At 42.2% G+C, this 25208-nt stretch overlaps 1 protein-coding gene across 5 annotated transcripts in view; it reads left to right on the top strand.

The window, feature by feature from the left end:
- The window catches only part of RhoBTB (Rho-related BTB domain containing), a 152819-nt gene that overhangs the window by 89157 nt on the left and 38454 nt on the right, over nt 1-25208 (top strand). For 3 of the 5 annotated variants that reach the window (XM_068389553.1, XM_068389551.1, XM_068389552.1), the window contains exons 5-9: nt 5424-5631; nt 7809-7972; nt 8993-9089; nt 10519-10628; nt 11907-12024. In XM_068389553.1, the coding sequence (XP_068245654.1) occupies nt 5424-5631; nt 7809-7972; nt 8993-9089; nt 10519-10628; nt 11907-12024 (697 nt within the window). The remainder of the gene's footprint in view (nt 1-5423; nt 5632-7808; nt 7973-8992; nt 9090-10518; nt 10629-11906; nt 12025-25208) is intronic. The other 2 variants (XM_068389557.1, XM_068389556.1) reach the window with 2 other exon arrangements.

Here is a 25208-nt window from a genome sequence, read left to right as displayed (position 1 = left end):
CTCACGCACCTGTTGTTGTTGACAGTTCACAGACTGTCAAGCAGTTACATGACGTTGCGTCCTGGTCTCTCGCACCTGTTGTTGTTGACAGTTCACAGACTGTCAAGCAGTTGCATGACGTTGCGTCCTGGTCCGCTACTAATGCACCAGTGCGTGTGGACTCTGCTTGTAAAGCATTGCCACCACGGTAGGACTCTCCCTTGCTTGAGACTCAGCTATTATCGGACAAGGTTCCTTTAGATGAGGAAGTTGCTGTTCCCCCTCCTACTGATATTCCCTTGAGGACTCTGTCAGACGGAGAGGAGCCTAAAGCTGCTTAGCCCTCTATGGACTTTAATTAAATCATGCTGATTTTTAAGGATCTTTGTCCGGATCTTTTTGTAACTGCTGCTCCTCGTTCGCCTAAACGTCAGAGCTTACACTAGGCCTAGCTACTTCGAAGCCGTTGTTTATAAGCTAGTGCTCTCTCGCTCTCCTAGAGAGCTTTACGTTTGCTAGGCGACTGGTTTATTACCAGGAGGAGTTTGGGGGATACAGCCTTTGCTTTCCCTTCTTTTAAACTGGCTTATAGAGCGAGAGTCTGATATGACACGAGAGAAGTTCTCGGCTTGGGAGTTCCTGCCTCTGCCCAGATAGACTTCTCAAATCTCGTAGACTCTCCCCGGCGCCTGGCCAGGAGACACTCCAAGATTTTACAGGTCAACTTCACAGCTGTTTTCGAGCCTTTGAAGTTTTGCTGTACAATTATGTCATGCATAAACAAGGCTTTCAGGGATGGCTCCAATGATCTGACAGCCACGTTCTCTGCAGGGACAAGTCCCTCAGGGATGGCTCCATGATTTGGCAGCCATGTTCACTGCAGGAGTACGTAAGAGGCAAGTGCGCTCAATGTGTTCATTGTCAAGACAAACTTCACGATGAAGTCTACCAGGCATTTATGGAAGGCGACTGGATGGTCTCTCTCGACCTTCAGGAGGCATACTTCCACATTCCTATAAACCCGGATTCCCAACCGTTTCTGAGGTTTGTTCACAGGAATGTGGGGTACCAGTTTCGAGCTATCGGAGATCAGAGCCTCCCTGTACTTGGACGACTGGCTTCTCAGAGCCTCTTCCAGTCATCGCTGTCTGAAGGATCTCAATTGGACTCTAGATCTGGCCAAGGAATTGGGACTCCTAGTCAATTTGGAAAAGTCACAGCTGGTCCCATCCCAAACTATTCTGTATTTAGGGATGGAGATTCACAGTCAAGTTTTTCGGGCTTTTCCGTCGGCCCCCAGAATAGATCAAGCCCTGCTCTCCATCCAGAAGATGCTGAAGAAAGAACGCTGCTCAGTCAGGCTGTGGATGAGTCTGGTAGGGACGCTATCATCCCTGGAGCAATTTGTCTCGCTAGGAAGGCTACACCTCCGTCCTCTTCAATTCCATCTGGCTTTTCACTGGAAAAAGGACAAGACGCTAGAGGCGGTCTCGATCCCGATTTCCGAAAAGATAAAGTCTTGTCTGACTTGGTGGAAGGACAATATCAGCCTACGAGAGGGTCTTCCCCTGGCAGTTCAGATACCCAACCACGTTCTCTTCTCGGACGCATCGGACTTGGGCTGGGGCGCGACGCTGGACGGTCGGGAATGCTCAGGTCCGTGGAACTCGAGTCAGAGGAGCATGCATATCAACAGCAAGGAGCTTTTGGCGGTTCATCTGGCCTTGATAAGCTTCGAGAATCTCCTTCCAGGCAAGGTGGTGGAGGTAAACTCGGACAACACCACGGCCTTGGCGTACATTTACAAACAGGGAGGTACCCACTCACTGACTTTGTACGAGGTCGCAAGGGACCTGCTCATCTGGTCAAAAGATCGAGGCATCTCCCTAGTAACGAGGTTCATCCAGGGCGACTTGAAGGTCCTAGCAGATTGTCTCAGTCGGAAAGGTCAAGTAATTCCAATCGAATGGACCCTCCACAAGGATGTGTGCAAGAGACTATGGTCGACTTGGGGTCAACCCACCATAGATCTCTTTGCAACCTCGCTGACCAAGAGGCTTCCAATCTATTGCTCTTCAGTCCCGGACCCAGCAGCAATACATATAGATGCCTTCCTCCTAGATTGGTCACATCTGGATCTTTACGCATTCCCACCATTCAAGATTGTCAACAAGGTACTGCAGAAGTTCGCCTCTCACGAAGGGACAAGGTTGACGTTAGTTGCTCCCCTCTGGCCCGCGAGAGAATGGTTCACCGAGGTACTTCGATGGTTAGTAGACGTTCCCAGAAGTCTTCCTCTAAGAGTAGACCTTCTACGTCAGCCACACGTAAAGAAGGTACACCAAAGCCTCCACGCTCTTCGTCTGACTGCCTTCAGACTATCGAAAGACTCTCGAGAGCTAGAGGCTTTTCGAAGGAGGCAGCCAGTGCGATTGCTAGAGCAAGGAGAGCTTCTACCATTAGAGTCTACCAATCGAAGTGGGAAGTCTTCCGAGACTGGTGCAAGTCAGTTTCTGTATCCTCGACCAGTACCTCTGTAGCCCAAATAGCTGATTTTCTCTTATACATGAGAAAAGGACGATCCCTTTCAGCTCCCACTATCAAGGGCTACAGAAGCATGTTGGCATCGGTCTTCCAGCATAGAGGCTTAGATCTTTCCAACAATAAAGATCTGCAAGACCTCCTTAAGTCTTTCGAGACCACTAAGGAGCGTCGTTTGGCTACTCCTGGGTGGAATTTAGACGTGGTCCTAAGATTCCTCATGTCAGACAGGTTTGAGCCTTTACAGTCAGCCTCCCTGAAAGATCTCACTCTTAAGACTCTTTTCCTGGTATGCTTAGCCTCAGCTAAAAGAGTCAGTGAGATTCATGCCTTCAGCAAGAACATCGGATTTTCGTCAGAAAAGGCCACTTGTTCTCTGCAACTTGGTTTTCTAGCCAAAAATGAGCTACCTTCTCGTCCTTGGCCTAAATCTTTCGATATTCCCAGCTTATCGGAGATCGTAGGCAATGAACTAGAAAGTGTCTTATGCCCTGTTAGAGCTCTTAAGTTCTACTTAGCTCGTACTAAACCTTTACGAGGCCAATCTGAAGCGTTATGGTGTTCGGTTAAGAAACCATCCTTGCCTATGTCAAAGAATGCTTTGTCATGTTTTATCAGATTGTTAATACGAGAAGCTCATTCACACTTGAGTGAGGAAGACCGATCTTTGCTTAAGGTTAAGACGCACGAGGTTAGAGCTGTAGCAACTTCCGTGGCCTTTAAGCAAAATAGATCTCTGCAAAGTATCATGGACGCAACCTATTGGAGAAGCAAGTCAGTGTTCGCGTCATGTTACTTAAAAGGTGTCCAGACTCTTTACGAGAACTGCTACACACTGGGACCATTCGTAGCAGCGAGTGCAGTAGTGGGTGAGGGCTTAACCACTACAATTCCCTAATTCCATATCCTTTTAATCTGTCTCTTGAAATGTTTTAATGTTTTTATGGGTTGTCCGGAAGGCTAAGAAGCCTTTCGCATCCTGGTTGATTTGGCGGGTGGTCAAAGTCATTTCTTGAGAGCGCCCAGATTAGGGGTTTGATGAGGTCCTGTTGTATGGGTTTCAGCCCTTGATACTTCAGCTCCTGGGGGTCTGTCAGCATCCTAAGAGGATCGCGGGGCTCCGTAAGGAAGACGTACTTACAAGGCAGAGTAATCGTCTAAGTCGACTTCCTTACCAGGTACCTATTTATTTTGGTTTTGTTATATTGATAACTGTCAAAATGAAATAAAAAACTCTTAGCTTATACGATGTAAACATATTTAACTGGTCTCTACCCACCACCCTGGGTGTGAATCAGCTATTATATATTCACCGGCTAAGTTAAATATTTAAAAATGATATTTTAATTATAAAATAAATTTTTGAATATACTTACCCGGTGAATATATAAATTAAACGACCCTCCCTTCCTCCCCAATAGAGACGCAGTGGGATGAGAAGAAATTGAGTCTTTGTTTACATTGAGAGAGTGGTATCTGGCCGACAGTTGGCGCTGGTGTGCACACCCGCAACCTGTATAGCGATCGCTGGCGAGTTTTTACTGTTTTTTGTCTGTCGAGCAACAGAGTTGCAGCTATTATATATTCACCGGTTAAGTATATTCAAAAATTTATTTTATAATTAAAATATCATTTTTCAAGCTATGTTTGCCTGTATCTTTATATGGTTGGTATAATTTTCACTCATATCATTTGTGAAGACTATTTGGTAGTTTGGTAGAGAGTTCTGATGCAATGCTAACTGAAGTTTTGAGCATAATGGGATGTACAGCATAGAAAATTATCATGTATTCTATAATCAAGGCAAATATGGAACAATATTGTTTTAAGATAAGATATATCAAGTTAGTTTGAGTTTTACTGAATTCTGAAATTACAGTAGTAATTGTTATTTCAATACTTATTTTGTGGTGGCCGATGTGGTAACGTCCATGACTGGTGAACGCCAGACTGGGGTTCGAGTCCCGCTGAAAATCGTTAGTCCCTTTGGTCGCTTCAACCTCACTATCCTTGTGACCTAAGAAGGGGGTTTTGGGGGGAGCCTATAGGTCTATCTGCTGAATCATCAGCAGCCATTGCCTGGCCCTCCTTGGTCCTAGCTTGGGTGGAGAGGGGGCCTTGGGCGCTGATCATATGTATAAATATGGTCAGTCTCTAGGGCATTGTCCTACTTGCTAGGGCAGTCTCACTGTCCCTTGCCTCAGCCATTTCTGAGTGGCCTTTAAACCTGGCAATAATATATTTCTATCCTTCCCCCCTTTTAGTAATGTCAAGAGATTAGGTTGTACAGGTCCATGATAACTCTGATTATATGAAGTACGCTGGTTATAGCTATGCATATGGTTAAGTTTAATTCCATGGCCACGGATCTATTAGGACCACAAGGCATTACAAGAGATGGGGAGGGATGGAATGATTTTAGCATGATGCCTACAAAGTAAATATTAAAATAAATTTTATTAGAATTTCAATTTTATTCACTTTTTTTTACTTGGATCTGTGATACGTACATAACTTATTTCTGCCAATAATCTGTGTTTATTATTTCATGTTCAATTATGTGAACTGAATGATAGTTAATCATTTATTTTTTTTATTAACTTTCTTTAGAGAGAGAGAGAGAGAAAGAGAGGGAGATAAATCTTACCGTGGGAGATTTTTTTTTCATCCATTATACTGTACCTATCCTAAATGGAAATTTAATTTCTATGTTTTAGGGTATTCTTCGAGTTTCGAAAAGATGGAAATTGCTTGATCATATAGCCTACATTTTTTTAAATATCTTATGCTCTTGCTTAATTGAAAAGATTTATATACTCTTAAAACTTCACTTAGTAAACCTCTGCCGGTTGGTAGCAAGACTTTGCAGTAATTAAATTATTTTTTTATTTTTTTTTATGCAGACCTGTCAGGGAATGCGATTTAGTGATGCCATGTGAAGGCCGAGCAATTGCTAGAGAAATTGGTGTTCCCTACTATGAAACGTCGGTGCTTACTTATTTTGGAGTTAATGAAGTTTTTGACAACGTCATAAGAGCCGCCCTAATATCCCGGAGACAGCAACGCTTCTGGATGACTAGCCTCAAGCGCGTCCAGCGACCTACTCTACAGGTTTGTCATATCTTTTAGTGGTTTTTGTTTAGGGCTGACATACAGTAGAAGGTCCTTAACTTACAAACATTCGGAGATTACAAACACTAATCCGTGTGAAATCAGAAATCTCAATGAAATACTATAAAACAGTATTATATAATTTAATACAGTAAGCAACACAACATTTGTAATATGATACGGGACTATCTGTTGACTTTTGTAATTGAAAATCGTAAGCATGCGAGTTAGGTGAAGGGTATCCTAGCCCAAAATTTAGTAAAATTCACCTTACAAACAGCTTCTTGGAACTTAAGTTGAGGACTTTCTGAAGTTTCAAAATGCAAAACCTCTGCACACAATCAAGGATTCAGATGGGCCTATATTGTACTCTATACTGTTGCAGTACTCATTATTCCTGGTCGAGATATTAAGCTTACTCAATGTGTATGCTGTAGGAAATTTATTTTTCATAATTCTAATCTCAACCCTTTTACCCCCAGGCTATTTGGAACTTTCCAACCCTTAACCCCCAGGGGTTATTTTTTTCAAGCACATTTTGCAGTATATTTTTTTTAAATTGCTCTAACAGCCTTAATTTTCATCATAGAGAGGTCAGGTTGGTCTCATTCTCTTGGAAAATGCCTGAAGTTCTCAAAAAATTATAAAAAATATGCAAAAAAAAAAAATGTACATAGCAGTTTTTTGCAAGGACGTACCGGTACGTCCATGGGGGTAAAGGGATGAGTTTTGTGAAACGTACCAGTACGTCTTTTGGGGGTAAAAGGGTTAATGTGCATTTGGATCACCTCAGAATATACACCACACAATTGGAAGCATGAGGAATGCAGTTAATTATAACCATATATCTCTTTCTTTCAAGAGGCTCAATACTATTCAGCATACTGGAAGTGTTACATTAGTGTATAGGTTAATTTGTGAAATTTCAAGCCCAATTTATGGAATTAATTTCCTAGTCTTATACAGTGACCCTTAGAACTTCAGAAAATCAGGCTAAGTGTTAGTATTTGGTTGTTGAGTAGATTTATGTAAGTTGTATTTGATAGTTTATCGATTATTAACATGAACCTTTTTATTTTTCTTAATTTGTCACATTTTTTTTTATTACCTTTTCTAGTTTATTCTTCAGTTCCCGGTTTCTTTCATATACTTTGCTGCTTCCTCTGGTTAAGTCCTAGGACTTGTAAAATTTAACTATTTTTATTTCGGGTTGCAGAATGGCATAGTTTATGAAAGTTATTGCTACATGAACTGCATTTAATTTGTGAGAGATTTTCTGTATTTCTCTTCAGGTATGCTTTTCATTTGTAGCTACAGAATTGTTTTATTTAATATATGATTATTGTATAGTTTGGTCAACGGCGTAGCCTGGCCGAGCATTACATATATCAATTAGTGTTCGGATTTGATTTATTTCTTTCATGTATACGTAAGAATGTGATTACAGTAAGAGTAATTTTTGGCTTAAAAAGTATATTAAGAGGGGAAATTTCTACATCTACACAGTTTTTCAGCTAATGGGGGCTGGAAACGAAATACCCACATAGACTAGGGATTAGATTACTGTTTGGTATCCTGTATATTTAGACCATGGGACTGATGAGTATCCGTTTCATATATTGTATGTGTCCTCATTTCATGTCCAGCTGACACCTGTTCATAAAAAAGCATCCTAATTTCATTCTTTCTGTACTCCTAAAAACTTCCCCGAGTTACCAGAGTTTGAGGTTTCTAACTTAATAGTCCCCAATCCCTCGACTGTGTCCTGCAGGTCATGATCACGACTCTGAGATATTCAAGAATTTAGACCTCCCATTTAAATTGCATTTGAGTTATATGAAGTAGTGGGTTGTGGTTGAATAAGATCAAATTCAAGTAAATAATTATTTTTTTTCCTTATAACCCATGTAACGTTTAATGATTTCCAGCCTACCTCCCCGATGGGTACATTGCATTTTGAAAAATTATGGGAATGGTTTATGGGTCTCTGAGGTTTCTGGTAGTGCATGCATCAAACCACTACCTAATTTATATCAGCAGAAAAATAGTTCAGTTTTTGGGGCATTTGAAGGCCTCAAATGTGGGTATGTTTGAGTGATGGGTCATTGGGAAAATCATTGATATTTTATTTTATAAAAAATATATTTTTTTCTACATAACAGCTTCTACTCTCCTAGGTGCCTTTCTGCCCGCCCAAGCCCAAGGTTCAAAAACCGTCAACTGTGGTTAGCACAATGCGTGAGAACCTCCATTGTCTGTACTCTAGTGCTGCCTTCACAGACCTGGTCCTGGTAGCTCGAGATAGCACCACATCAGAAGAAATTGTAGTCCATGCTCACAGGTGAGTGACTCTTACAAGAAAGTCATTAAAATTTTATTTTTTATCACTTGTGTACATAATTATACTGGTGAATTTACTTTTGCATACAGCTGTTCATTATTAAAGTTCATATTAGTTTTCAAAAGTATTATTATTATTAAACCAAATTATAAGATATTGTCAAGGTGCACACAAAATATCACCTCTCCCACCCCTCACCTATTTTCACTGCTAGAGTAGCTTCCACGTAAATTATGTAAAATTCAGTTATAGTATAGTACATGTCTTAACAAACCAGGTTCTTTGAATTCTCTATTAATGAGATAACTTGACAAGACATCTTGGTCTTGGCACTGAAGCCTCATTCACATGTAAAATGTTTGATAGCCGTTTTGTAATAGTTCTTTTTTTCTTTTTGCCCTCAATTTCAGTTTTATTTTCCCTCATGTTTGACCAGCATTTTAGTGGACAAAGGATATCAGATCAGGGACTTATTTTTCAGGTTGCTTAAGGCAATTAAAATGGTCAGTGTAATGGAAGAGTAATCATGTAAATACTAACATGCACCAGTTATACATTGTATTTGTAGTCTATCTTTGTCAATTTATGTAGAGTACTTTACTTCTACTTGATTTTATTAGTGTAAAAAGATCACAAAAGTTGGAACTTTAGTGTGACAGCAAAGCAAACTTTTCTTTTATATCAGTTCTTAGTCCAAGTGGATTCACAGCATATTTTACAGGGGTTTTTTTTTTTTTTTTCGTCTTTCATTATTGTTTGACTAACGTAATGTACTTTTAATTAATGTAATACAGTAGTGCTATTTCTTGCTCCTTCCCAGTTGCCCTCTTTAAGACATATCTATATCAATTATTGCCAGAGTTTTGTATGATGTAATTTGTGTTTAGGCTACAGCCTACTATTCTTTTGCTCTGTTTCTCTACCTAATTTATTCCTCAAGCTTAGTACTGTATTTCTCAATTTAGCTCAATAAAAAGAGCACACTGCAATTACTTTTCACTTTCAAATTTTGTTTTATAGATTTATGGTTGCTGCTGCATCAACTGCCTTCCATAAGCTGCTCATGACTGATCTCTCAGACTGTGTAGCTACTCGTCGTAGCTCTGACTCTAGTATGGTGAGTGAAGATTTTGTGCTAATTTTGTAAATAGAGGACAATATTCCATCAATAATTTTGGTACACAATTTAGACCAAGAAACAGTATCATTGGGACAAAATCTTTGTGGTGTGTAAAATTACCCCAAGTGAGAGCAAAGATAGATTTCTAGGTGAGAGATCGAGACTTTGGTACTTGAGTAAAGGGGATGAACTGTGGAAAGGGTTGCATTGACAGAATGGATATACCTGTACTGTATATACAGTACTTTACATGGTTTTCTATAATACTGTAATTATGGACATTGATCTGCAGTAATAGATATGTACAGTACAAACAATAAACTAACTTAGAGGGTGAAGTGTAGTTAAGAAGTAAAGGAGATTCAATAATTGTGATATAAATCAAAGCGTTGTGACAAATTTTTTTTCATTTAAAGGAATTTCCTATTACAGAAAACAATTAGTAAAAAATATTCCATAAATTATATTCTCATGTTAATTGCTATCTTTTCATAAAAGCAATTAAAACGACGTATACGGTCACTGCTTAAAAGAAGATAGATACATCGCCAAACAAAACTTCACGATTTTACTACTTCTCTTAAAATTGAAATTTGCCCAGTGCTTTCAGCATAGAACTTCAACCGTTATCATTTTGTTTCTGTACATCTTAAATAGTTGTTGTTCCAACACTAAAATTTTTCTTTTATACAAACCTTCAGTACTGTACTTCAGACTGTCCATTGTAACTAAAATCCATTGTAACTAAGTCCATTATAACGAGGGTCGACTTTACTTTTATCTGTTGGAAATCTTGAATGCTCACTTGTCAGTTATACTATAGGGTCTGTTGCTTCATCAACAGGGCCAGATCCCCAAGTTTGACTGTATAGGAAAAAAATTTAATACCTGAAACATAATAAGTTGTCTATAAAGAAACAGGAAAATCAGTAAGATATTTACAGTATTAGAAATAACAAACTACTATCATATATGAGAAACCATCCAATCCAGATGTGATGTGATTTTCTTTAGAAAATATATGAAGAAAAGAACTTACTATATTAATAACTGTGTAATGTGAGTGAAATACTCTAAATAACAAAAATAAATCTTTAAAGGCCAAAATAAAAGAAAACATATCATTGAAAAATGAAAGCAGCTAGTAAAAACATCTGTAGATTACATAAATACTGTACTCCACAAGTATTGTAGTAGGTTTGTTATGCAAGATTCGTGTTTTCATGTTGGTATTGTTGTCGACAAACATTTTTGTTTTGTGTTTTTGGTAAGCTATAAGAATTTATGTAGTTACATTGCTGTGTTGTGTATTTTGATTTTTCTTAAAATACAGTGATTGAGTTGTTTTAATAATTATAATTCTAAGGGAACCATCTAAGTACATTTTACCCTGAAGATGTTTGAAAATACCGGTACTCCTTTTCAGCTAAGTGGGACGTTTGGAGACACAACCTTAGGGAACTTCAATTCTGATACTGAGTGTCTACTCGGAAATGAACACTCACAGCCAAGACCAACTAGGTCAGATAAGGGAATGTATGTTTAAGCTTTTCTACTAACTTATCTGCACAGAGCTGTCGTATCCTTGGCCACAAATTTCAGTTTTATAAGCAAGCTTTTTGAGCTGCTTTTCCTGCATGTAGAATCCCTTCTTGCACAGTATTAATACTGCATGCTAACATCTAGATGTATTTTTCTTCAGTCAATATTGTTCTTTTTATCGTAACTTTATATATTCTTTTGTTCCAAGTATTGGATTAGATAAATTTTTGCTATCATTTTAGAGATAATTTTTTTTTATTGCTTTGGACTCTTTAGGATTGCTTATAAAAACTACTGCATCCGTGTTCTTGAATCTTACCTTCGAATGATATGTTATTAATTCAGAAGTGCAAACTTCAAAACCTTAAAACAAATAGAAATAAAATTAAATTACTCTACATCATCATCCTTTTGAATCCATGTACTGTAAACTACTTTTACGGTCATGAAATTTTTCCGAATGTTTCAGTCTCTTAGAATAATAAAAATAAATACTATGCTTGCGTTGCTAGTCAACCGTAACCATCAGTCAGGATCCTTGCATCCGCAATGCTGAGCACTGCTATTATTCCCAGCTCTTTATCTCTGTAATAGCTGCTAGAGACCTGGCAGTACTGTACTTCCATGTAATCCTTATTGCTCTTTTATTATGCGAAGAGGGAGTGAATTTTCCAGAAGTATTTTAACCATAAAACAGGGTAAATATACATACACTAATGGGTTATATGAAAATTTTTTGAAAAAACAGCTTCTTGTGCTGTGCTATAATTGCATTTATTTTTTAGCTACTCATCTTCCTTACTTTGATAGAATGAATTTATAATGACTTATTTTGCTTTTCAACAAAGAAATTGTGTTCATTTGTAAACATTTTGAAATTTCTTCCATCTTTCGTAATGCTTGTATCCTTAGAATCTTAAGGCAGTACATTTAAGATTCAGGTTTCATTTTTACATCCTTAAGGAATTCCAGCTTCCATTTAGAATAGTTCATCTTTATTTTGAATTCTTGCATGTGGTAAACTGGCTAATGGCATCTGCTACTTTTTAACTTGGAAAGAATCATTATGCAGTGTAGAATTGCTCAAATGCTATAAATTCATCTCACTCGAGTTTTTGTATAGGCATTAAAGAGTAGAATCTTATACTGTATATTGTCAAGACAATTTTTGATTGCATGGTCTGTTTTTGCTCAATAGTATATTCCTTGAAAAATATAATTGCACTGAACACCTGTAGATGTTGCTATATTGGTAATCATCTTTCATTACAGTAGAATAAGAGAGGCTGTAAAGCGAAGGTCTAGTATGCAGACGTTACCACAAGAGCAACGTCCTGGAATTCATCGAGAACTCAACCACGCAGCCTTCCAAGCCATTAGTATAGAACAGGTAAGGAATATGAAAAATTGAAGTTTATTGTATTATCATCAGTGTCTTATGTATATAAATTTTAGCAGTGTACTGTATTGTGAAGAGTATGATGTTTCAGAATTTGAGAAAAGATATTAGCTGGTGAGATTTTCACTAGCTTTTATTGTTCAAAGTTTTGATGAGTAAATTGATTGGAGGAACAGATACCATAATTTGTGTTCAATATGTTTATACACTTGCTCAAACTATGGTAGTTCATATATATATATTTATGCACATATATGTAAAAAACCACAAGAAAAATGAAAATATGAGTGAATCTTGACTAATTTCATCTTACTTCTTTTCAAGAGAACTGATTTATTGAGAGATTTTTACATACAGTACAGTGAAAATACAAACAATTACCGTAGTTGTTACAAATGACGCTGAGTGGAATATAATTGAAGAAAAAGTCAATGATTTTGCTAAGCTTTGTAATCAGCATCGTAAAGGTAAAGGTATAGCCTAAAAGATTATCGTGTATCGGCAACAGAGTTGACACAGTTCTAAACATCAATACAGTGAACCCTCGTTTATCGCGGTAGATAGGTTCCAGTCGCGGCCGCGATAGGTGAAAATCCGCGAAGTAGTGACACCATATTTACCTATTTATTCAACATGTATATTCAGACTTTTAAAACCTTCCCTTGTACGTAGTTCTGTTAACAAACTACCCTTTAATGTACAGAACACTTAATGCATGTACTACAGTACCCTAAACTAAAACAGGCACAAATATTAAAGGTGATTTTATATCATGCATTTCCTAAACACGCTAAAAAGCACGATAAAAAATGGCAACCAATGTTTTGTTTACATTTATCTCTGATCATAATGAAGAAACAAACTGGAGGTAGAGCTTTGCTTATTACCCAGACATATTTCCCATACTTTTCCCTTAGAACTACATCACATCTTCCTACTTTAGATATATATATATATATATATGTGTGTGTATATATATATATATATATATATATATATATATATATATATATATATATATATATATATATATATATATATATATATGTGTGTGTATATATATATATATATATATATATATATATATATATATATATATATATATATATATATGTGTGTGTATATATATATATATATATATATATATATATATATATATATATATATATATATATGTGTGTGTATATATATATATATATATATATATATATATATATATATATATATATATGTGTGTGTATATATATATATATATATATATATATATATATATATATGTGTGTGTATATATATATATATATATATATATATATATATATATATATATATATATATGTGTGTGTGTATATATATATATATATATATATATATATATATATATATATATATATATGTGTGTGTATATATATATATATATATATATATATATATATATATGTGTGTGTGTATATATATATATATATATATATATATGTGTGTGTATATATATATATATATATATATATATATATATATATATATATATATATATTTATATGTATACACATATACATACCTACATATATACATAAATACATGCATACATATATATATATATATTACTGTATATATATGGGTTATGGAAAAAATCCGCGAAGTGGTGAATCCGCGATGGTCGAACCGCGAAGTAGCGAGGGTTCACTGTATGCCATTAAAATTGATAAATAAAATATCAGAAAAGAATTTATGCTAAAAACTATATACTGTACCTTTATATTGTAAAATTAAAATTATTAGTTCAAGTACAGTAATAATTGTCTGCTTCAGCCCAAGGAAAAAAAAAAAATATAATTTAGCAGTTTGCCTTAATATGACAAATTCGTAGATAATTTGTATTTTTCCTAACTATACAAACCTGAGCTATTTACATAGGGTAATTACTTCGGCGTAGCTGAATGATGAGCCATAAGAATTTTAACGAGGGTTTACTACCCCACCGCTAGTTAGCGGGGGGGTAGGGAGGGGTAGCTTGCTCCCCCCCCCCCCTCACACACACTAGTGAGTGCTTCACTTTGCTTAGAGGTAGGACTTATCCCAGGGGACAGGACTGCCGGGCAAATATGTGTAAATAGCTAAGGTTTGTATAGTTAGGAAAAATACAAATTATCTACGCATTTGTCATTTGTTCCGTAACTGAAATACAAACCACGCTATTTACATAGGGTGACTCAACCCTTAGGAAGGGTGGTAAGTCCCTGCCATACGGGATTTGGCTTGCCCCTCGCTAGCATGCTGTGAAACTGCTGCGGCCTACGTAAGGTGTGTGCGAAGGTGAAAAGTGACTCGTCCTAGGAAGTTGACCTGGAGTTCTTCAGATGGAAATCTAGGCTAGGACTCTCCCAATACCACCTCGTCAGGGTATGGGGACATGACAGTATTACACTTAATACTAGGAACACAAGGAAGCATGGTTTACCTGCAGTGGTTTAAGGTCAGCTGTGCAGAGAACCCAGGATACTGCTTTCTCCAAGGGAGGAGAGGATGAAGAAAAGAATAAGGGCCTTAAACCGGGTAACAAATGCCCTCAACCTTCTGCTACTTGTCACTAAGGAGCCTGAGGTTAGACCAGCTGTTGTGCAGCCACCACAGGGCCGATAGAAAACGTATCGAGCCTCCTGTGTGTCACGTCTTGCAGGTAGTGGGCTGTGAAGGTGGTCTGATGCTTCCACACCCCAGCTTGCAGGACCTGCATCACTGAATAATTTTTCTTGAAGGCCAGGGACGTAGCTATGTCCCTGACATCATGCGCTCTAGGGCGATGTGACGTAGAAGGGTCAGGATTCAAGGCTAGGCGTATTACCTTGCGAATCCAGGCTGAGATGGTATTCCTGGTGACCCTTCTCTTCGTCTTCCCAGTGCTCACGAACAAGGCTTGCACCTGGGGACGAACTGCAGCTGTTCTTTTAAGATACAACCTCAGACTCCTTACTGGGCAAAGTAGGAGATGGTCTGGGTCATCTGTTACAGAACGGAGACTAGAAACCTGGAAAGAGTCGAACCGAGGGTCCGGCACTTCCGGATTCTGAGTCTTGGCAACAAACTCAGGGACGAATCTGAACGTTACCTCCCCCCATCCCCTTGAATGGGCGATGTCGTATGAGAGACCATATAGTTCGCTGACTCGCTTGGCCGAAGCCAAAGCTAGCAGGAACACCGTCTTCCAAGTAAGGTGGCGATCTGAAGCCTGGCGTAATGGTTCGTAGGGAGGTCTCTTTAGAGACCTGAGAACTCGAACCACGTTCCATGGAGGAGGTCTCACTTCCGACTGAGGGCAGGTAAGTTCATAGTTTTGTATGAGAAGAGAAAGTTCCAGCGAGGAAGAAATGTCCACTCCTTTGAGCCTGAAGGCAAGACTTAAGGCTGAGCGATAGCCTTTCACTGCCGAGACTGAAAGGCGCATTTCCTCCCGCAAATACGCGAGGAACTCCGCTATTGCTGGAATAGTGGCATCGAGTGGAGAGATACCCCTTCCACGACACCAACCACAGAAAACTCGCCACTTCGCCTGGTAGACCCCTGCGGATGACTTGCGCAGGTGTCCAGAAAATCATCTCTTCTTGAGGAGATGCTGGATAGTCTGTGTGGTTGTTTGAGTAGCTCGTGACGTGGAGGGAGTTCTCTCGGAGGCTCCGTAAGGAGTTGCAGAAGGTTCGGGAACCATTCTGCGTGATGCCATAGCGGAGCCATGAGGGTCATTGATAGATTGACCGATATTCTGGTCTTGTTGAGTACCCTCCTCATCAGACAGAACGGGGGAAAGGCGTACACATCGATGTTGTCCCACCGTTTTTGGAAGGCATCTTGCCAGAGAGCCTTGGGATCTGGGACTGGGAAGCAGTACAGTGGGAGCTTGAAGTTCAACGCTGTAGCGAACAGATCCACAGTCGGGGAACCCCACAAAGTCAGGACTTTGTTGGCTACTTGAGGATCCAAAGACCACTCGGTACTCACTATCTGCATCGCTCTGCTCACTGTCGGCGAGCACATTCCTTTTGCCCGGAATGAAGCAAGCCGCTAGTGTGATCGAGTGGACTTCGGACCATCTCAGTATCTCTACTGCAAGATAGGATAGCTGTTCTGAAAAGGTACCTCCCTGCTTGTTGATATAAGCCACCACTGTGGTGTTGTCGCTCATCACCACCACAGAGTGACCCGCCAGGACTTGATGGAACTTCTGAAGTGCCAGGAATACGGCCTTCATTTCTAGCAGGTTTATGTGAAGGTACTTTTCTGATTCTGACCACAGGCCTGAGGTCCTGTGGTTCAGAACGTGGGCCTCCCACCCTTCCTTTGATGCGTCCGAGAACAACATCAAGTCTGGGGGGAGGACGAAAAGATCCACTCCCTTTCGTAGGTTCTCGTCTGCCACCCACCACTGGTGGTCCGTCTGTTCCGGCTGTCCCATAGGGATCAGGGTTTCCGGGGAATCGTGTCCTTGATTCCACCGGGACTTGAGTCGCAACTGGAGAGATCTCATTCTGAGGCGACTGTTGGGAACCAGACGGGCCAGGGAGGAGAGATGGCCGATGAGACGTAACTACACTTGGGCTGGAAGTTCTTCTCGTGTGAGGAACGGTCTTGTGACCTTCCTCAGCCTTGCTATCCTGTCGTCTGATGGGAAGGCTTTGTGGAGATTGGTGTCTATGACCATGCCTAGATATACCAGTCTCTGAGAGGGCTGCAGAGAGGACTTCTCGAGGTTTACCATGATCCCTAGATCTTGGCAAAGTTCGAGAAGCTTGTCTCGGTGGCGAAGAAGGGTTGCCTTCGAGTCTGCTAGGATCAGCCAGTCGTCCAGATAACGGAGGAGACGGATGCCGATCTTGTGAGCCCATGATGAAATCAGGGTGAACACCTTGGTGAACACTTGAGGTGCTGTGGAGAGACCGAAGCACAGCACCTTGAACCGGTAGATTTTGTTGTCTTGGCAAAATCTTAAGTACTTCCTTGAAGACGGATGGACTGAGATCTGGAAGTACGCGTCCTTCAGGTCCAGTGTACACATGAAATCTTGTGATCTCACTGCAAGCCTGACCGTGTCTGCCGTCTCCATGCTGAACGGAGTGTTTGACAAACCCGTTCAGTGTTGAGAGGTCGATGACTGGTCTCCAGCCTCCAGACGCCTTCCTTATAAGAAAGAGTCGACTGTAGAAGCCTGGGGACCCGTCCACAACCTATTGGAGAGCATCCTTCTTCAACATGGTCTGGACTTCTGCCCGGAGGGCCTGACCCTTTACCGATCCCATGGTAAGGGAGCTCAGTGACACTGGATTCGCTGTCAGGGGAGGTAGAGATGAAATGAACGGGACGCGATAACCCTGACCGATTACGGAAATCGTCCAGGTATCTGCCCCGAGTTGCTGCCACCTTGTCACGCAACTTTGTAGGCATCCCCCCACTGGTGGACATGCAGGGGACTGCCAACTCTAGCGTTTACGGCCTCGGCCGTTTCCTCTAGGATTTTTACCTCCCCTGGAGGACTTCACGCCCCTTCTGCCCTTGGCAGGAAAGGGCTTAGACACCTTCGGCTTTGCTGCTGTTGTCTTCTTTGTGTTCTTAGCTGGACGGGGCTGCTGGGCTGCTGGAGGCTTGTAAGGCCTTGATGTTAGGGCCTTATGGATGAGGGAGTCCTGATTGGACTTCCTCCACCTCTCAGCGGCTAGCTCCACGTCCTTAGGCTCGAACAGACTCTTACCGAGAACAGAAGAGTGTCTGAGCCTGCTAATGTCGGAACTGGGGACCTTCTGGTAAAATCTCTCGGCCACTGCATCCCGTCGTTTGAGAATCGGGTTGGCCCACAAGCTCGAAACTTGGTGGGCCAGAAACTCAATGGTACGGGTGCCTGAGAGCAAGAATGTCTCCAGTGCCTTCCTGGTACTTTCTTTGGACAAATCCTCCGAACGTACCAGGATGCCCAAAGACCCCAGTCAGATGTCAAGCCACGAAGTTGCCTGCATGGCACACTTCGCCACCTTCTCCTGGCTTAGGATCTCAGTTGCAGAATAGGACACCTGCCAGTTGGAGTGTCTCTCTAGAGGGACTCCCCCAGTGAGTTCTTCCACGGAATGGTGTACTGGAAGACCCAAACAAGTCTCCTCTAAGATCTCAAAGTACCTCCTCTGTGTACTCGAGGAGGAGGGAGGAGGTTGTTACCGGCGCTGGATCTATTGGAGGAGGCAAGCACAGAGAGCTGGCACTCGTCATACCCTGCGACCAGGGCAAAGCTGCAATGGCCCTAGAGGGTTTCTGGGTGCCGTAGATTCGGTCCAGGACCGTATCCTTTCCCTCACGAGGAGGAATCTCCGGGTCTGGAATCCCGTTGAGGTTCCTCATGAGGGTCAGAACTTGCCAGAACGCATGTTCTGACTCGGTGCTCTCATCCTGAAGGACTGGCTGCAAAGTCTCCCGTCCCCAGTGGCTCTTCCTTGGGAGACTCGCGGACGTTCTCCGAAGGTCTATCTGGTTCCTGTCTAGTCCTTGTCGAAGACTTAGGGACAGTCTTCGAGTCCTTCGGTTTTCCCTCCTGGGAGGGATACAGGACTCCAGTAACGATGGATGCAAGACTTTCCCGACCTCTGTATGAGAAGACTTCTCAGGAAGAGGCAGAGTTTCCCCCATTGGTGCGATGGGGGAATGGACCGGCTCTTCCGACTCTCCTGAGGATGGGTAATACTCCCCCGCAGGGGAGGGAGAGAAAGTCTGAGGGGGGGAAGGAGCCTTGCGCAAGGATTTGCGAGGAGACAGGATAGCCCTCGGAGAAGTTATGACGGAGGGAACTCCTCTCTTCCTCTTCAGGGGGAAGGAAGTTGCCACCGATTTGTGACCCAAGTCAGAGAAAACAGGCTTCATAGCCTGCATAAGAGCTCTGACAATGGTACCAAATCAGGGCTGCTGGCTGACAGTCGCGCTGTCAGACACTCCCTATGGAGGGAAGGGGATCGTTCGATCCCTTGGAGGACTTGCCAAACGAGGGTTCGCCTGATGAGAAGCTGAAAAAGAAGAAGAGTCTTAGACCTGTCCGGAAAAGTCCCCTCCTCGGCGAGCGCGCTGTTCTGCTCTTGCGGGGAAGGGAACGAGATGATGACCTGTCTGCCTGAAGCACCATTGCAACTCGTGCGTGATCGCGTTGGCGATCAGGGCGCCGATCACGCTGGTGATCGCGTGATGAGCCCTGTTCTGGGTCGCGTGTGAAAGAATCGTGCGCTGCAGGAATTTCGCGTGGGCGCGGTGGCGCGCAGGAGAACGCGCGGGCGCGCGTAGGAGATGGCGAGGGCGTGTGGCGCACAGGAGCTGGCTTATGAGGCGGGATTGAAGGCTGGATGCGAGGGTGCGCAGTAGTCTGATGTGGTACTGGTGGGCGCGAGTGCTCAACAGTACGCGGGCGCGTGTCTGTAAAGACAGGGCGAGGGCGAGTTTGCGCAGGTGCCTTAGGCGATCGTGAGATAGCCGGGCGTGCAGGAGATCGTGGGTGCACATGGCGCGCATCAGGACGTGGGCGCACAGGTGTGTGGTGTTGCGATGGGCGCGCAGGGCGCCCAGCAGAAATCGAACGCGTAGGTGTGCGCTGTTGGGTTGGGCGCGCATCGCGCGCAACTGGAACATGGCGCGCAGCTGGAATATTGCGCGCAGTCTAGAAGGTGAGTCCAGGGGTACCTGTGAGTGCCCGTGCGCTAACTTAGGCACCTCCTGGACTGCGCACTGAGATGTGGAAGCACGCTTGCGCGTTGGTGAGTGCATGTGCGCTGTGACAGGAACTGCGCGTGATTGGCGCGCATCACTCTTCATAGCAGAAGAGCGCTGGGGGTCCAGAGGCACCTGCGAGCGCCTGTGCGCTAACCTAGGTGCCTCTTGGACTGCGCGTGGTTCAGGAACTGCCGGGCGCTTGTGCGCAGGCGAGCGAGTGTGCGCAGGTGGGCGCGGGCGCGCTAAATCAAGAACTGCTGATGGGCGCGGGTGCGCCGAAGGTTGTTGCCGCGCAGGGGAACCCTGGCGCATAACAGGAACAATTGCGCGCAGGTGAGCGCAGTGGCGCTAAGTTTGGATCAGCAGCAGCAGAAGGACGCGCAGGTATAACCTGGCGCTTAAGGGTTTGAGGCGCAGTTTTGCGCTCAAGACCCTTATGCCCCGAAGGGACCGGTGCCTGCGCAATGACAAAATTTGTCGGCACATATAGCGCATCAGCAGCCTTGAAGGGTGACGGCAGGTCAGCAGGTCTGGAGGGAGACTGGTCACAGGGTCCCGAAGGACGACCTTCCTCCGAAGGGGATCGCGAATGATCTCTGGAGAGGTCTAAGGTGGTAGCTGGCAGGAACGGTGAACGGCGAGTCGTCTCCTCCGCAGAGGACTGCGGCGTGGGCGTGGTGTCACGCAGGAGTGACGAGCCGAAGAGGTGCCTCCTAACTCCCTTGTGAGGAGAAGGAAGATCTCTACGGCGAAGAGGAGGATGAGCCTTCCGCCTTATACGCCCACGAGGGGCCGTGGGATCAGCATGCTGACCATCATAAGGCCTCCGCAGAGGAGTCTCTGTAAGTGAACTCCCCCGAGGTGGAGAATCACTAGCAGGAGACCGTAGGACTTAGTTCCTCCCTCGAAGGATGTTCGGAGGGGGTACCTAAGCCTTCAGCTACCTCAGCAACAACAGGCACAGGAGTTTGAGGAGACTCACCAGATGCCTCCGTCACAACAACGTCAACGACAGACAAAGAATCTATCCCTGCTGTCGTCGGCGATTGTTTGACGGCTGCACCTAGTTTGATCATATCACACAGGGCTTCCCTGGAGGGCGAACCCTGAAGCCCCAAGGAAGCCCAAAGCTGTAATAAATCAGAGTTATTAACAGACAAATGAGAAATAATATCCTCCTCCGGGGGAGGAGGGGCAGCTGCCTCGCTATGGGAGGCAACTACCTCTCCCGCACCCCGGGATCAGTCAACGGCAATACGGTCTACGCTACCACTCGCCGGCCTCTCGGAAGAGCCCGATCGAGTGGGAGCTTCGGAGGAGGAAAGGGCTACGGAAGAAGAAGCCTTGGTACTTTATCTCTTCAGAGAAACCTCTGAAGGAGAAATATCCCTTTTAGACTTCTTGCGGCGCCGGGCATACCTCTCCCACTGGGAGGTAGACCACTCCCTACACTCATTACATATGTTACCGCTATCACACCATTGGCCCCTACAGTGAGGACATAAGGTGTTGGGATCGGTGTCGATGGCCGACATAAAGATCCCACAAGGGCGGCCAGGTAATCCAGGGCACGTACGCATATTAGAATAATAGAGGCCAACTTCAAACACACTCTGTAGAAAGAGAAAGCAAAAAGACAGATTAATGGCAGTCACAAGAGAGGGAGAGAGCAGACACGTCTGATCGCCTCCCGAGCCAAAAGCAAAAGTGAAGCACTCACTAGTGTGTGTGAGGGGGGGTAGTAAGCTACCCTTCCCTACCCCCCGCTAACTAGCGGTGGGGTAGTAAACCCTCGTTAAAATTCTTATGGCTCGTCATTCAGCTACGCCGAAGTAATTGCCCTATGTGAATAGCGTGGTTTGTATTTCAGTCACGGAACAAAAGCTCATTTAGATGGTAGTATAGAAGAGCTTTCATTACAAAGATAAACAATGGAAACGACATATATTCGTTATTTTTATTTCATAATACGATACTATGAGAATATTACAAGCATTATTAATGGGTATAGTTAAGTGGAACATCAGTTGTTATTTATATCCTGTTTGTTTTGAATACAGTACAGCTGACTGTTTGGCCACAGTGGTCATTTTGGTCAATAGTGTAGTTTGGTCAAGGCTTCAGATTTAAACAATTTTCATTAATCTATACGTAAGGGTATGTCTACAGTAAAAGTAAGTTTTGGCTTAAAAAGTGCTTCATTATTGAACAACGGGATTACAATTGTGTTAGGATGGTTTATAAAAGCTTAAATTTATGAAGAAAAATAAAAAAAAATATGAAAATTTCTGAAAATTAAGACAAAAAATATGCCATAGATTTCTGTATTTACTAGGCGGTTTTTCAGCTATCAGCGGGGGTGGGATCTTGGAATGGTAGGCTAAACCTGCGATAGCCGAGAGAATAATGTTGTATTCTTCCTCATTCCTGTTTTCCTGAGGCTAAACTAACTAGTTTAGCTTTTCGATCTCGTGAGATTAAAGCTCTGTTGATGGACCTTGATGCTTATGGAGGTGTAGACCCAAATGGTATTTTTCCTTTGTTTTTTATAAAGACAGCAGATTTCTTAGCTCCAAAGTTATCTGTTATTTTGCGCAAGTTAGCAAGAAGAGGAGCTTTTAGCACTAGTTGGAGAATTGGTAATGTTACTCCTCTATGTAAAAGTGTTTGTGGTAGCTCAAATCCCACTGATTACCGCCCAATTTCCATAACTCCCATATTATCTAAAAGTTTTTGAACGTCTTCTGGCAAAACGTATTAATAGGTTTGCTGAAGGTAATCATCTACTCCCTAGTTTGCAATTTGGTTTTCGTAAAGGCCTTGGAGCATGTGATGCCCTTCTTACAATCTCCAATGCTGTACAGAAATCCCTTGATTGTGGTCGGGAAGTTCGTATGATTGGCCTTGATTTTAGTGCTGCCTTTGACCGTGTTAATCATGAGGCCCTTGTTTTCAAACTGAAACAGTTGGGAGTGGGTGGGTCGTTTCTTAGCATTATTATTGATTTTTTAAGTAATAGATCTCAAAGAGTTGTTGATGGGCACCATAGTGATTATAGGAATGTGATATCCGGTGTTCCACAGGGTAGTCTTCTTGGCCCATTACTTTTCATACTATATACACATGACATGTGGTTTGGCCTAGAAAACAAGCTTGTTGCATATGCAGATGATGCTACTCTCTTTGCATCAATTCCATCCCCTGAATGTAGATCTAGGGTTGGTGAATCCCTTAATAGAGATTTAGCTAGAATTAGTGCATGGTGCAAATTATGGGGTATGAAGTTGAATCCTAACAAAACTCAAAGTATGATTGTAAGTAGGTCAAGGACGGTGGTTCCTCAACATCCGGATCTCAGTATTGATAATGTTTCTTTAAATATGTATGACTCTTTCAAAATTTTAGGTGTGATTCTCGCCAGTAAATTTACTTTTGAGAAACACATAAGGTCTGTGTCTTCTTCAATTTCACAAAAAATAGGCTTATTGAGAAAGTCTTTCAAGATTTTCGGTGATCAATCTATTCTGAAGAAGTGTTTTAATTCTTTCATTCTACCTTGTTTTGAGTATTGTTCTCCTGTCTGGTCTTCAGCTGCTGATTCTCATCTTAATTTGTTGGACAGAAACTTACGGTCTTTTAAATTTCTTATTCCTGATCTAGATATTAATCTCTGGCACCGTCGTTCAATTAGTTCATTATGCATGTTGCATAAGATTTTTCACAACTCTGACCATCCTTTACATTCAGATCTCCCTGGACAATTCTATCCTGTTCGTATTACTAGGCAGGCAGTTAATTCTAATAGCCAGGCCTTCTCCATCACGAGGCTCAATACTACGCAGTACTCTAGAAGTTTTATTCCAGCTGTGACCAAGTTGTGGAATGATCTTCCTAATCGGGTGGTTGAATCAGTAGAACTTCAAAAGTTCAAAGTTGGAGCAAATGCTTTTTTGTTGACCAGGCGGACATAGTCTTTTTATAGCTTATTTATGACATATTTGTTTTTGATGTTGTTGATAGTTTATTATATGAAATGTCTGTTTTGACGTTGTTTCTTATTTTAGAATGATTTATTGTTAATTTGTTCTCTTCATTTATTTATTTCCTTATTTCCTTTCCTCACTGGGCTATTTTTCCCTGTTGGAGCCCCTGGGCTTATAGCATCTTGCTTTTCCAACAAGGGTTGTAGCTTGGATAGTAATAATAATAAACGGATTTTGAGCGAAGCGAAAAATCTATTTTTGGGTAAGATAGCCATGTCGTCCTGATGGAAGTTCCTTAAAGGCAGCTTCCTAGGGTATATTACAACTACAGCGATATTCCCAGAGAATTTACCTTCAGGTACCCAGAATTCTAACTCCTGGAGCGAGTATCCCTAAAAAAGACCTTAGGGATATCGTAAATATCAGTGGACGTATTCTTGACACGCCTCATAGCAATCTATACCCCGAATAGAGTTAACACTTCGTAGGGGTAAAATGGCAAGAAAACGAAAACGATAAGAAAGGGGGGAGCCGTTCATAAGGCATCCCTCCTCACCGCTTCGAAAGCGTGCCCTGCGCCGCTCACGGCGCCATCTGTATTCCTTGTAGCGATACACGAGGTGCTACAGATACTGTATGTAGGGAGGGGTCCTACTATCCTTTTCACTCATATTTATTTTGAAAAGGAGCAGGGCGGGTCCATCAGGACGACATGGCTATCTTACCCAAAAATAGATTTTTCACTTCGCTCAAAATCCGTTTTTTGGGCTCAAGCCATGTCGTCCTGATGGAAGTATACCAGAGCATTACTGTATCTGTGGATTCTCAATACGTGCCGTACTCCTCAAGAGTGTTTCTTAGTCAACTTGACTGACAGACCTAAGATGTTACCGTTATACATCTTTTCACTAATCATAAGCCATGAGAGTGCTTCCTGCCCCCTACAGGGAGGAGTCCTACTAGACTCTAGAAACGACCGAAGAGTACATATACCTATGTATGAATCACTCGCTAGCCAGTACCATATAGTGGTCTCACTCTATATGAAGCGAAGTCTTACGGGACTACCGTATCCAAAAGAAAAAGTCCCGACCAGCACCCTGGTCGAAGTAAAAATAGACAAAAGGTTATATCTGCGTAGGATTAAACTTGCTACTACCACCGTCCTCAGAAAGGGGTGAAGTCCTTATTGCTAAGGAAAGTATAAGCCAGTATAATCCAGGCTTTGCATTAAGGAATAGGCTATTATAGATATCCCCGATTAATATACATAGGCTAAATGCTCAAAAAACAATATGAAATCAAAAAATATAGGTGAAGGAGACGCAAGGTTCCCGAGAACAAGTTTATTGAGAAACAATAAATAGGTATGGTCACCATAAATATGTACATATGCTAGGTGGATGACCAACAATTTTCACAAGTACTGTAGTGCATGGATGAATGATTATCTGAAAGAAAACATATGTG

This window comes from Palaemon carinicauda, chromosome 16 (assembly GCF_036898095.1).
Source record: "Palaemon carinicauda isolate YSFRI2023 chromosome 16, ASM3689809v2, whole genome shotgun sequence".
Lineage (NCBI taxonomy): Eukaryota > Metazoa > Arthropoda > Malacostraca > Decapoda > Palaemonidae > Palaemon > Palaemon carinicauda.
Note: the sequence above shows the minus strand (reverse complement) of the source record. Positions and strands in the feature narration are given on the sequence as shown.